This window comes from Heterodontus francisci, chromosome 20 (assembly GCF_036365525.1).
Source record: "Heterodontus francisci isolate sHetFra1 chromosome 20, sHetFra1.hap1, whole genome shotgun sequence".
NCBI classification, from domain to species: domain Eukaryota; kingdom Metazoa; phylum Chordata; class Chondrichthyes; order Heterodontiformes; family Heterodontidae; genus Heterodontus; species Heterodontus francisci.
This window is the reverse complement of record NC_090390.1, coordinates 31141128-31154192: the sequence shown is the minus strand read 5'-3', so window position 1 is coordinate 31154192 and position 13065 is coordinate 31141128. Positions and strand designations below refer to the sequence as shown.

At 46.3% G+C, this 13065-nt stretch overlaps 1 protein-coding gene across 6 annotated transcripts in view; it reads right to left on the bottom strand.

The window, feature by feature from the left end:
* The window catches only part of a1cf (apobec1 complementation factor), a 58403-nt gene that overhangs the window by 27103 nt on the left and 18235 nt on the right, over window positions 1-13065 (bottom strand). For all 6 annotated transcript variants that reach the window (XM_068052497.1, XM_068052499.1, XM_068052498.1 and 3 more), the window contains exons 5-8: window positions 11373-11611; window positions 8925-9089; window positions 1707-1804; window positions 1343-1613 (exon numbers count right to left, since the gene is read on the bottom strand). In XM_068052497.1, coding sequence (XP_067908598.1) covers window positions 1343-1613; window positions 1707-1804; window positions 8925-9089; window positions 11373-11611 — 773 coding nt within the window. The remainder of the gene's footprint in view (window positions 1-1342; window positions 1614-1706; window positions 1805-8924; window positions 9090-11372; window positions 11612-13065) is intronic.

Below are 13065 nucleotides of genomic sequence, written 5' to 3'. Positions count from 1 at the left end.
CAGGCGTACCGTCAGAGGTGGGAGCTGCTGAAGTAGGTAGGAGAGAGAGAGGGTGCCTCAAGATGGAGGCATCCTCTAAAGGACTTTTAAAGTTTAAAAATTAAAAGTAGCCTCAGCTGCCAGACTATCATTGTGGAGTGGGAGCCCCTCCACAGGACAGCCTGTGGCCACAGTTACAGCCCTCTGGCATTCGCGGCTGGGGAGGGGGCGAGGTGGTGGGGTTAAATTGAATGAGGCATCGATGGCTCCTCGGTCTGCCACCTGGAGGCTGCCTCCATTCATCAGCTGGGCTTCAGCCTCAGCTGGGGGCCCGAATGCCATCTGAAAAATTCCAGAAGGCTTCTGATCATTGCTTTCAATGGGTAATTGAACTGGTACAATTGGAAACCTGCTAATGGTGGGCCAGTAGCTGCCCCCCACCACCCTAAAGCAGGTATCCTCAAACTAGCCCGGAGGCGGGACCCTGGCAGCAGACCGGCACACTGGCTGGTAGCGGGAAATTGCGGCCTCACCTGCCTCCGTTCCTGCCTCCTCAGCCTAACAAAAATCCAGCTCACTGAGTTTCTGATCTCAACCAGGCCACTGGAGAGAATGTAGCCAGAGAGCAGGTGAAGGGGTGAAGAGAGAGGTATTTTGGGTTGCTCGTGTCTGCCTTTTAGTGGCAAAAATTAAGAACTTCAAGGTCACAGGACTGAGGAAGATTCTCATCATTTTCTTGATGGGACCTCAGATTACACTATTTCCAGTCTCAAATCACCTCATTTATATCAAAAATACCAGAAAATTTGTACTCTTCATTCTTCACTCTTTTCCAGTCCCATTTGTCGGTCATATATACACACTGACTATTTTGATTACTTTTGTCTTCCAGGCCATTCAACGCATGTACAGCAACTGCTACAGGGATTTTGGAATGTGGGCTCTGGTTTTAAGATGTTAATGTAGTTCAGTGAGGTTACCATTTGATGTGTTAAATTTTCCTGAACATCTATTGAACTTTGATGGATTCAATGTGTTTTTTTTTAGCTTGCTAAATAACAGAACTGTAAATGTAGGTGTGGCCCTTATGCTTTGCTTTATTCTTGATCAATTGGAAGTAGCAACAACCCCTCAAGATTATGTTATAAGACTAATGTTACATCGCAATTATAATTCTTGAACTCTGTCACCAATCCTTTATCCCGTTTTATTTTCTGATTTTAAGGAAAGGAATTTCTGCAGCTTATTTTCAAAGCTGTTAGTGACTTATCAAGGTACCAGCCTCTAATATTTAGAATCAGTAATGCAGTAGTACTATGTTTCCAGCTGTTATTGTAGGATAGATGCAAAAAGATGGAGTTACCTCTCACGGAGGGAGCCCGTATCATCCCCCGTGCACTGAAATGCCCCTTATTTGGGAAACGCAGATTAGGAATAGCAGCATAGGCCTGGGGTGCATAGAAAACAGGAGCCCCAAGGTAGGCAGCTGCAGGATCATATACCTGTCCTAAAGTGTAGGTATATTCTCCTTGCAGCACTGCCCCTCGGCCGCCTGTCCCTCGGGTATAACGCACGTAGCTGTCCTTGTCCACAGGCTTGGCCAGTGTGACCTCAATTGGAGACCCATCCAACACCTTCAGGGAATGCACAGAAAACATGTGTTATCATCAATATCTTCCAACGCTTTACTCACAGTATGCCTTGGCTATTAGAAATTCCAATAATACCTTTCCATTCATCCTGTTCATGGCATTAATCGCATCTTCTCGGGTAACAAAGTGAACAAATGCATAATCTCGGATTTTCTTGACTCTTTCAACTGTGCCTGAAAGCAACAAATTAGAGCCATGGTCATGTATATTGAAATGCCCATATAGTCTTACAGTATTTGAAGCCTTGGTAATTGCTAAATTCCCCAGTCTTTTGCATTGTTTCAGTCAATTCTGTCCAGACTGCACTGATATCTAGGTGGAAACTCCAGGCCTCCATTTTTGTTTTAATATACAGTTTAGAAACCATGAACCTTTACAGTGTGCAACATCTAGTAACTCCATATCATGCTGTGCTTGAACGTGCAATCACACCAATACAAAATGTTACATTTTTCAAATCTCACGATGATAACCAAATATACTTCTTTAATGGAACTCATTTGTGCTCTCAACCACTAATATGGACATCTGAAAAGGATGAACACAAATAGCCCAGCTACTCCACCCAACCTGTCCTGCTCAGTCATGTTGCAACTAGGCAGCAAGAACCCCCTCACCCCACCCCACCCATGCCCCCCACCTACCAGCCACCATGTAATCTCCTGGGAATGGTGATACAGTTCCAAGTCAGGATGGTGAGTGACTTGGATGGGAACTTGCAGGTGGTCATGTTACCATGCATCTGCTGCCCTTGTTCTTTTAAGTGGTAGAGGTCGTGGGTTTGGAAGGTGCCGTTGAAGGAGGCTTGGCAAGTTGCTGCAATGCATCTTGTAGATGGTACACACTGAAGATGGAAGTTTAAGGGGTGATATAGCTGTATCACAATTCCCAGGAGATTACATGGCGGCTGGTAGGTGGGGGTGAGGGGAGGCAGTGGCGTAGTGGTATTGCCGCTGGACGAGTAACCTAGAGACCCAGGGTATTGCTCTGGGGACATGAGTTCAAATCCCACCACAGCATAAGGTGGAATTTGAATTCAATTAATAAGTCTGGAATTAAAAGCTAGTCTAATGATAGCCATGAAACCATTGTCGATTGTTGTAAAAATCCATCTGGTTCACTAATGTCCTTTAGGGAAGGAAATCTGCTGTACTTACCTGGTCTGGCCTACATGTGACTCCAGACCCACAGCAATGTGGTTGACTCTTACATGCCCTCTGAAATGGCCTAGCAAGCCACTCAGTTGTATCCAACCGCTACGAAGTCAATAAAAAGGAATGAAACCGGACGGACCACCCGGCATCTAGCTCGGCACCGGAAACGAAAATGGCAAACCCAGCCCTGTCGACCCTGCAAAGTCCTCCTTACTAACATCTGGGAGCTTGTGCCAAAGTTGGGCGAGCTGTCCCACAGACTAGTCAAGCAACAGCCTGACATAGTCATACTCACGGAATCATACAAAGAACAAAGAACAGTACAGCACAGGAACAGGCCATTCGGCCCTCCAAGCCTGCGCCGATCTTGATGCCTGCCTAAACTAAAACCTTCTGCACCTCCGGGGTCCGTATCCCTCTATTCCCATCCTATTCATGTATTTGTCAAGATGCCTCTTAAACGTCTCTATGGTACCTGCTTCCACCACCTCCCCCGGCAACAAGTTCCATGCACTCACCACCCTCTGTGTAAAGATCTTGCCTCGCACATCCCTTCTAAACTTTGCCCCTCTCACCTTAAAACTATGTCCCCGAGTAACTGACTCTTCTACCCTGGGAAAAAGCTTCTGACTATCCACTCTGTCCATGCCGCTTATAACTTTGTAAACCTCTATCATGTCGCCCCTCCACCTCCATCGTTCCAGTGAAAACAATCCGAGTTTATCCAACGTCTCCTCATAGCTAATGCCCTCCAGACCAGGCAACATCCTGGTAAACCTCTTCTGTACCCTCTCCAAAGCCTCCACGTCCTTCTGGTAGTGTGGCGACCAGAATTGCATGCAATATTCTAAGTGCGGCCTAACTAAAGTTCTGTACAGCTGCAGCATGACTTGCCTATTTTTATACTCTATGCCCCGACCAATGAAGGCAAGCATGCCGTATGCCTTCTTGACTACCTTATCCACCTGCGTTGCCACTTTCAGTGACCTGTGGACCTGTACGCCCAGATCTCTCTGCCTGTCAATACTCCTAAGGGTTCTGCCATTTACTGTATACTTCCCACCTGCATTAGACCTTCCAAAATGCATTACCTCACATTTGTCCGGATTAAACTCCATCTGCCAGTTCCCCACCCAAGTCTCCAACCGATCTATATCCTGCTGTATCCTCTGACAATCCTCATCACTGTCTGCAACTCCACCAACCTTTGTGTCGTCCGCAAACTTACTAATCAGACCAGCTACATTTTCCTCCAAATCATTTATATATACTACAAACAGCAAAGGTCCCAGCACTGATCCCTGCGGAATACCACTAATCACATCCCTCCATTCAGAAAAGCACCCTTCCACTGCTGCCCTCTGTCTTCTATGACCGAGCCAGTTCTGTATCCATCTTGCCAGCTCCCCTCTGATCCCATGTGACTTCACCTTTTGTATCAGTCTGCCATGAGGGACCTTGTCAAAGGCTTTACTGAAGTCCATATAGATGACATCCACCGCCCTTCCTTCATCAATCATCTTTGTCACTTCCTCAAAAAACTCAATCAAATTAGTAAGGCACGACCGCCCCTTCACAAAACCATGCTGCCTCTCGCTAATAAGTCCATTTGTTTCCAAATGGGAGTAAATCCTGTCCCGAAGAATCCTCTCTAATAGTTTCCCTACCACTGACGTAAGGCTCACCGGCCTATAATTTCCTGGATTATCCTTGCTACCCTTCTTAAACAAAGGAACAACATTGGCTATTCTCCAGTCCTCTGGGACCTCACCTGTAGCCAATGAGAATGCAAAGATTTCTGTCAAGGCCCCAGCAATTTCTGCCCTTGCCTCCCTCAGTATTCTGGGGTAGATCCCATCAGGCCCTGGGGACTTATCTCCCTTAATGCTTTGCAAGACACCCAACACCTCCTCCTTTTTGATCATGAGATGACTGAGACTATCTACACTCCCTTCCCTTGGCTCATCATCCACCAAGTCCTTCTCCTTGATGAATACTGATGCAAAGTACTCATTTAGTACCTCGCCTACTTCCTCTGGCTCCACACATAGATTCCCTTCTCTGTCCTTGAGTGGGCTAACCCTTTCCCTGGTTACCCTCTTGCTCTTTATATACGTATAAAAAGCCTTGGGATTTTCCTTAATCCTGTTTGCCAATGACTTCTCATAACCCCTTTTAGCCCTCCTGACTCCTTGCTTAAGTTCCTTCCTACTGTCTTTATATTCTTCAAGGGATTCGTCTGTTCCTAGCCTTCCAGCCCTTACAAATGCTTCCTTTTTCTTTTTGACTAGGCTCACAATATCCCGCGTTATCCAAGGTTCCCGAAATTTGCCAAACTTATCCTTCTTCCTCACAGGAACATGCTGGTCCTGGATGCTAATCAACTGACATTTGAAAGACTCCCACATGTCAGATGTTGATTTACCCTCTAACAGCCGTCCCGAATCTAAATTCTTCAGTTCCTGCCTAATATTGTTATAATTAGCCTTCCCCCAATTTAGCATCTTCACCCGAGGACTACTCTTATCCTTATCCACAAGTAACTTAAAAACTTATGGAATTATGGTCACTGTTCCTGAAATGCTCCCCTACTGAAACTTCGACCACCTGGCCGGGCTCATTCCTCAATACCAGGTCCAGTATGGCCCCATCCCTAGTTGGACTATCTACGTATTGTTTCAAGAAGCCCTCCTGGATGCTCCTTACAAATTCTGCCCCATCCAAGCCCCTAGCACTAAGTGAGTCCCAGTCAATATACGGGAAGTTAAAATCACCCACCACTACAACCCTGTTACCTTTACATCTTTCCAAAATCTGTCCACATATCTGCTCCTCTACCTCCCGCTGGCTGTTGGGAGGCCTGTACCTTACAGACAATGTGCCAGACACTGCCATCACCATCCCCGGGTATGTCCTGTCCCACCGGCAGGACAGACCCCCCCAGAGGTGGTGGCACAGTAGTATACAGTAGGGAGGGAGTTGCCCTGGGAGTCCTCAACATCGACTCTGGACCCCATGAAGTCTCATGGCATCAGATCAAACATGGACAAGGAAACCTACTGCTGATTACCACCTATCGCCCTCCCTCAGCTGATGAGTCAGTACTCCTCCATGTTGAACAGCACTTGGAGGAAGCACTGAGGGTGGCAAGGGCACAAAATGTACTCTGGGTGGGGGACTTCAATGTCCATCACCAAGAGTGGCTCGGTAGCACCACTACTGACCGAGCTGGCCGAGTACTAAAGGACATAGCTGCTAGACTGGGTATGCGGCAGGTGGTGAGGGAACCAACAAGAGGGGAAAACATACTTGACCTCATCCTCACCAATCTGCCAGCTGCAGATCCATCTGTCCATGACAGTATTGGTAGGACCGCACAGTCCTTGTGGAGACGAAGTCCCGCCTTCACATTGAGGATACCCTCCATCGTGTTGTGTGGCACTACCACCGTGCTAAATGGGATAGATTTTGAAGATATCTAGCAATGCAAAACTGGGCATACATGAGGCGCTGTGGGCCATCAGCAGCAGCAGAATTGTACTCAACCACAATCTGTAACCTCATGGCCTGGCATATCCTCCACTCTACCATTACCATAAAGCCAGGAGACCAACCCTGGTTCAATGAAGAGTGCAGGAGGGCATGCCAGGAGCAGCACCAGGCATACCTCAAAATGAGGTGTCAACCAGGTGAAGCTACAACACAGGACTACTTGTGTGCCAAATTGCGTAAGCAGCATGCGATAGACAGAGCTAAGCAATCCCATAACCAACGGATCAGATCTAAGCTCTGCAGTCCTGCCACAGCCAGCCATGAATGGTGGTGGACAATTAAACAACTAACTGGAGGAGGTGGCTCCACAAATATCCCCATCCTCAATGATGGGGGAGCCCAGCACATCAGTGCGAAAGATAAGGCATAAGCATTTGCAACAATCTTCAGCCAGAAGTGCCGAGTTGATGATCCATCTCGGCCTCCTCCTGATGTCCCCAGCGTCACAGATGCCAGACTTCAGCCAATTCGATTCACTCCGCATGATATCAAGAAACGATTGAAGGCACTGGATACTGCAAAAGCTATGGGCCCTGACAATATTCCGGCAATAGTACTGAAGACTTGTGCTCCAGATCTTGCCGCACTCCTAGCCAGGCTGTTCCAGTACAGCTACAACACTGGCATCTACCCTGTAATGTGGAAAATTGCCCAGGTATGTCCTGTGCACAAAAAGCAGGACAAGTCCAACCCGGCCAATTACCGCCCCATCAGTCTACTCTCAATCATCAGTAAAGTGATTGAAGGTGTCATCAACAGTGCCATCAAGCAGCACTTGCTTAGCAATAACCTGCTCAGTGACGCTCAGTTTGGGTTCCGTCAGGGCTACTCAACTCCTGACCTCATTACAGCCTTGGTTCAAACATGGACAAAAGAGCTGAACTCAAGAGGTGAGGTGAGAGTGACTGCCCTTGACATCAAGCAGCATTTAACCCAGTATGGCATCAAGCAGCCTTAGCAAAATTGAGGTCAATGGGAATCAGGAGGAAAACCCTCTGCTGGCTGGAGTCATACCTAACGCAAAGGAAGATGGTTGTGGTTGTTGGAGGTCAATCATCTGAGCTCCAGGACATCACTGCTGGAGTTCCTCAGGGTAGTTGCTTCATCAATGACCTTCCTTCAATCATAAGGTCAGAAGTGGGGATGTTCGCTGATGATTGCACAATGTTCAGCACCATTCGTGACTCCTCAGATACTGAAGCAGTCTGTGTAGAAATGCAGCAAGACCTGGACAATACCCAGGCTTGGGCTGATAAGTGGCAAGTAACATTCACGCCACACAAGTGCCAGGCAATGACCATCTCCAACAAGAGAGAATCTAACCATCTCTTCTTGACATTCAACGGCATTACCATCGCTGAATCCCCCACTATCAACATCCTAGGGCTACCATTGACCAGAAACTGAACTGGAGTAGCCATATAAATACCGTGGCTACAAGAGCAGGTCAGAGGCTAGGAATCCTGAGGCAAGTAACTCACCTCCTGACTCCCCAAAGCCTGTCCACCATCTACAAGGCACAAGTCAGGAGTATGGTAGAATACTCTCCACTTGCCTGGATGAGTGCAGCACAAACAACACTCAAGAAACTCGACACCATCCAGGACAAAGCAGCCCACTTGATTGGCACCCCATCTACAAACATTCCCTCCCTCCACCACCTACGCACAGTGGCAGCAGTGTATACCATCTACAAGATGCACTGCAGCATTGCACCAAGGCTCCTTAGACAGCACTTTCCGAACCCGCAACCTCTACTAACTAGATGGACAAGGGCAGAAAATGCATGGGAACACCACCACCTGCAAGTTCCCTCCAAGTCACACACCATCCTGACTTGGAACTATATCGCCGTTGCTTCACTGTCACTGGGTCAAAATCCTGGAACTCCCTTCCTAACAGCACTGTGGGTATACCTACCCCAAATGGACTGCAGCGGTTCAAGAAGGCAGCTCACCACCACCTTCTCAAGGGCAATTAGGGATGGGCAATAAATGCTGGCCTGGCCATCGACGCCCACATCCCATGAATGAATAAAAAAATAATAATTGGGGTGTTTAAGATGACCAAAGGAGGTGATAGGGTAGATAGAGAGAAACTATTCCCTGTGGTGGGAGAGTCCAGAACAATGGGGCATAATCTTAAAATTATTACTGGGCTGTTCAGGGTTGGTGTCAGAAAGCACTTCTTCATGTAAAGCATAATGGAAAACTGGAACTCTCTCCCTAAAAAGCTGTTGAGGATATATCAATTGAAAATTTTAAGATTGAGATTGATAGCTTTTTGTGCGGCAAGGATATTAAGAGTTACAAAATCAAGGCAGGTAGATGACGTTAAAACACAGATTAGACATGAGCTAATTGAATGGCGGAACAGGTTCGAGCGGCTGAATGGCCTTCTTCTGTTTTTACATCCTTCTAATCAGTATATTTCAATGATTATAAAAAATTTAAGGTACAGCCTAATGTTTGTACTATATTGTGAACACTAATAATATACAATTCCGATATTCTGAAAGCTGAATGAAAAATTCTAGAAAATCCTTCCCATTCACACTTTGCTAGTCTTGGGATTGTGCTGATCTTACCAGGTTTGATGCTATTAAATTCTTTTTCAATCACTTCTTCGCTGGTTGGTAGCATTAGATTACGTACATATAATATTTTGACCGACGACATTGTTTCCTCATCAACTTCGACCTCCGGCTCAGCCCAGTCTACTGCTATAGGGTGTCCCCATAACTGAATCCTTCCTGAATTGGAAAGGCAGCATGTGTTAATTGCTAATTTCTTTATCAAATGGTAAAACAGGTACCAGGACTGAGGGGTCTAGCAGTGGTATGAACCAGTCACAAGTTTGTATTGTACCACTCAGTATTTGAAAACAATCGGTTTTGGTTAGACATACCCAATGTTCTCTCTCGGCTGCGCACTCGCATAGCAGCCTGGAAGTTCCCGCACGGGATGAGCACAAGTTGGTCCCTTTAAGTTACCGCATATGCATAGTCGTGCAAAAAAATTTAAAGGACCAACGCACTTAAATGAGTAGGCTGGGCACGGTAAAATAAATTAGAGGGATAGAGGGAACTTTGGACGTACCAGTAGCTGGTTAACTTGGAGATCTGCTGTGGAAATGTGTACAGTTTAGTGCAAGATGTACACCAATTTGTAGGGCTATAGGGCACAAGCAGAGGAGTGACACTCGATGGGATAGCTCGTCAAAGAGCTGGCACAGACACAACAGGCCAAATGGCCTCCATCTGTGCTATAGGATTGTATGATTCTCCAAGGTTTTCAAGAACCAGTGACAGGTCACCACAAGATGCTAGAACCAGGATGGTTTCTAAAACATATGAGCCCCTTTCTCAGGATGAGCTTATTCCAGTACCATCTATCCCTTACGGATATGGAACTCTCCTTGAATCATGAGGGCATTTAACTCTGGGTGTGTTTGCACAATAGCATTAGCCTTGCTGTGATGCAGTTTCCAATTTGCACCCTAGCTGTACAGTCAATCTGGAATCAACGTAATTCCAGTATGATGTCAAATTGTATCCTCTGAAGATTTCTTAATTTAAATGTTTAGACATGAGGTTGCTGCCGACTGCAGCCTCTAAAAATTTACAGTTCAACTGCTGGAAGAGAAGATCTGCACATGCTTGTTGCCACATATTCACCAAACTCACTCCCAGGTATAAGGCATAAGTTTAGTTAACCAGTATAAACAGGGGACTGACTTGCAGGAAGCCTTACTACAACTTTGGGTCTGTGATGACAGACCAGCTTATAAAAATAACCTAACCTTGTATAGATCACTGGTGAGGCTACATATGGAATATTGTGTAGTGGTACTCTGCTTTCTAAAGGATGTTGGCGCATTGGAGATGGGTCAGAGAAGAGTAACAATGATATTTGCAGGACTTGGGGTTTTGAGCGGTGAGATTCACAGAGCTCAACTTGTCTCCATTCAAGAAAAGATTGAATGAGTGATATGATCAAACCTTTAACTTACTGAGAGGCAGGGATGAATTAAATATTAACAGGCTATTTTCTTTATGAGCAAGCAACTAGAGGACAAGGGTTTAAAATGAATTAACTTAAAAAGGGAGGAATTCGCAATCCCACTTTTTTCCAGGGTAAAACCTCTCAATTTTGCATTGTGATTTGCTGTGTCAGAGGTAGCACCGGAATTTCCCTCCCTGCCCCATAAGTTACAATGCAGCGCCCATTAGGCACCTCCACTTCACTGACGACACTTAAATGAAGCCGAAAGTTAGATTTGGCTCGGGCCTCAGGCTGGCGCAGATTGGCACACAGAACCATTGTCCCACCAGTTTTATGTCCATTCTCAGTATTTGGAGACTATGGGGTGAACTTTAAATCAGAGCAGAGTGGGAAGCTGCTCCAGTGAAATAATTTCCCACCCATTAGAGGCAGTGGAGGACATGTTGATTTTAACCACCGCCTTCATTTCAATGCTACCTCTCCACTTTGCATCTGGAACAGGTAGGAACAGCATACATCGTGGCTGTTAGCTGGGGAAGATTGTGTGGCTCTTGGCCACTTGCCAGATCCATGTAAGTACCGGGGTGGGGGCTTTGGGAGGATCACGCAAAGGGAGCTGGCGGGTGGAGGGGAGGTCATGACATTCCATGTGGGGCCCAGAGGAGCATTGTATCGAAATCAGGAGTAGGAGCCCTTGCTGGTGAGCTTCCTCCTCCCTATCCAGGGATTGTGAAGTTGATCTGGCAAAGTAACTGTGCATGCAAATCCCACAAGATGGTATCTGTGTACAAATGTTTTGACTTCTAACGATATTTTGAATTTTTAAAATGACTCCACAATTACTGTATCAATTAGTCTGAGTCAAACAAAACTAAACTCTGTATACTTGACAGTAACTGCACCTCAGAGAGATGTTCACACTGTATATATATACATTAATATAACATCATAGCAGAACATTCATCGTGGGATAAACCTCAGTTTATCTATCGATTGCTCCATGCAAGAACATGCCACAAGAAGCTTCAAACCTGGTAACAATTTACGCCTAGCCATAGCCGCAGCCCGATGACTATCATATTCCACAAAGGCAAACCCCCGATTTTTGGTCTTGTCTGCTGCGCTGGGGTACACGATGACATCAATAACCCCCTCTGTAACCTTCTTCATTTCAGCCAAAATTTCTTCCCTCCGCTTCGTTTTAGGAATCCCACCGACAAACAGGCGACAATTGTCTACACTTGCGCACACACCCAAGAGACGGCCATTTCTGCAGGGAAAGCAAAGAATTGTGTCACTTAGGCTGATCACCAAATAAATATTCTTCATAGAATCCTACATCACAGAAGAAGAGTATTCAGCCCATTGTGCCTGTGCTTGCACATTCAAAGACTTATCCGATTAGTTCCGCTCCCAGCTCTTTCACCACAGCTTGCATTTTATCTTTTTCAAGTCTACATCTAAATCCCTTTTGAAAGTAACTATTGAAACTACTTAAATCACCCTTTCAGGTAGTGCATTCCAGGTCGTGACAGCCCGCTGCTTAAAACAAATTCTCCTCATCTCCTCTTTGGTTCTGTCGTCAATTATCATAAATCTACGTCCTCTGGTGACCAACCCACCTGTCAGTGGACCCATCTATGTTTTGACTTTTCCCTACAGCTTAGTTAATCGTGTGTCTATATTTACAATTGTTTCTATAATTTTCTTTCACAAGGAAAAGGAAACCCATGGAAGTTTTGCACATCACAAGTTTTGCACTATCAACATCCTAGGGGCTACCACTGACCAGAAACTGAACTGGAGTAGCCATATAAATACCATGGCTGCAAGAGCAGGTCAGAGGCTAGGAATCCTGTGGTGAGTAACTCACTTCCTGAGTCCCCAAAGCCTGTCCACCATCTACAAGGCACAAGTCAGGAGTGTGATGGAATACTCTCCATGTGCCTGGATGGGTGCAGCTCCAACAACACTCAAGAAGCTCGGCACAAGCAGCCCGCTTGATTGGCACGCCATCTACAAACATTCATTCCCTCCACCACCGACGCACAGTGGCAGCATTGTGTACCATCTACAAGATGCACTGCGGTAATGCACCAAGGCTCCTTAGGCAGCACCTTCCAAACCCATGTCCTCTACCACCTAGAAGGTCAAGGGAAGCTAATGCATGGGAACTCCACCACCTGCAAGTTCCCCTCCAAGCCACACACCATCCTGACTTGGAAATATATCGACGTTCCACCACTGTCGCTGGGTCAAAATCCTGGAACCTCATTCCTAACAGCACTGTGTGTGTACCTACGCCACATGGACCGCAGTGGTTCAAGAAGGCAACTCATCACCACCTTCTCAAGGGCAATTAGGGATGAGCAATAAATGCTGGCCTAGCCAGCAACATCCACATCCCAGGAACGAGTAATAATTAAAAAACAACAACCAATGCTTCATATACTCGCAGTGAACGCTGATAGAGAGTGACAAGGAATAACTGGAATAATTCCAACATGCTAATTTACTCGCTCTGAAAAGTTCTGATACTGCTACAGCTGGGTGAGGTTCCCTGTGGGAGTTGAATAATTAACCCTTTAGTTTCAGGGCGGCACAGTGGCGCAGTGGTTAGCACCGCAGCCTCACAGCTCCAGCGACCCGGGTTCAATTCCGGGTCCTGCCTGTGTGGAGTTTGCAAGTTCTCCCTGTGTCTGCGTGGGTTTCCTCCGGGTGCTC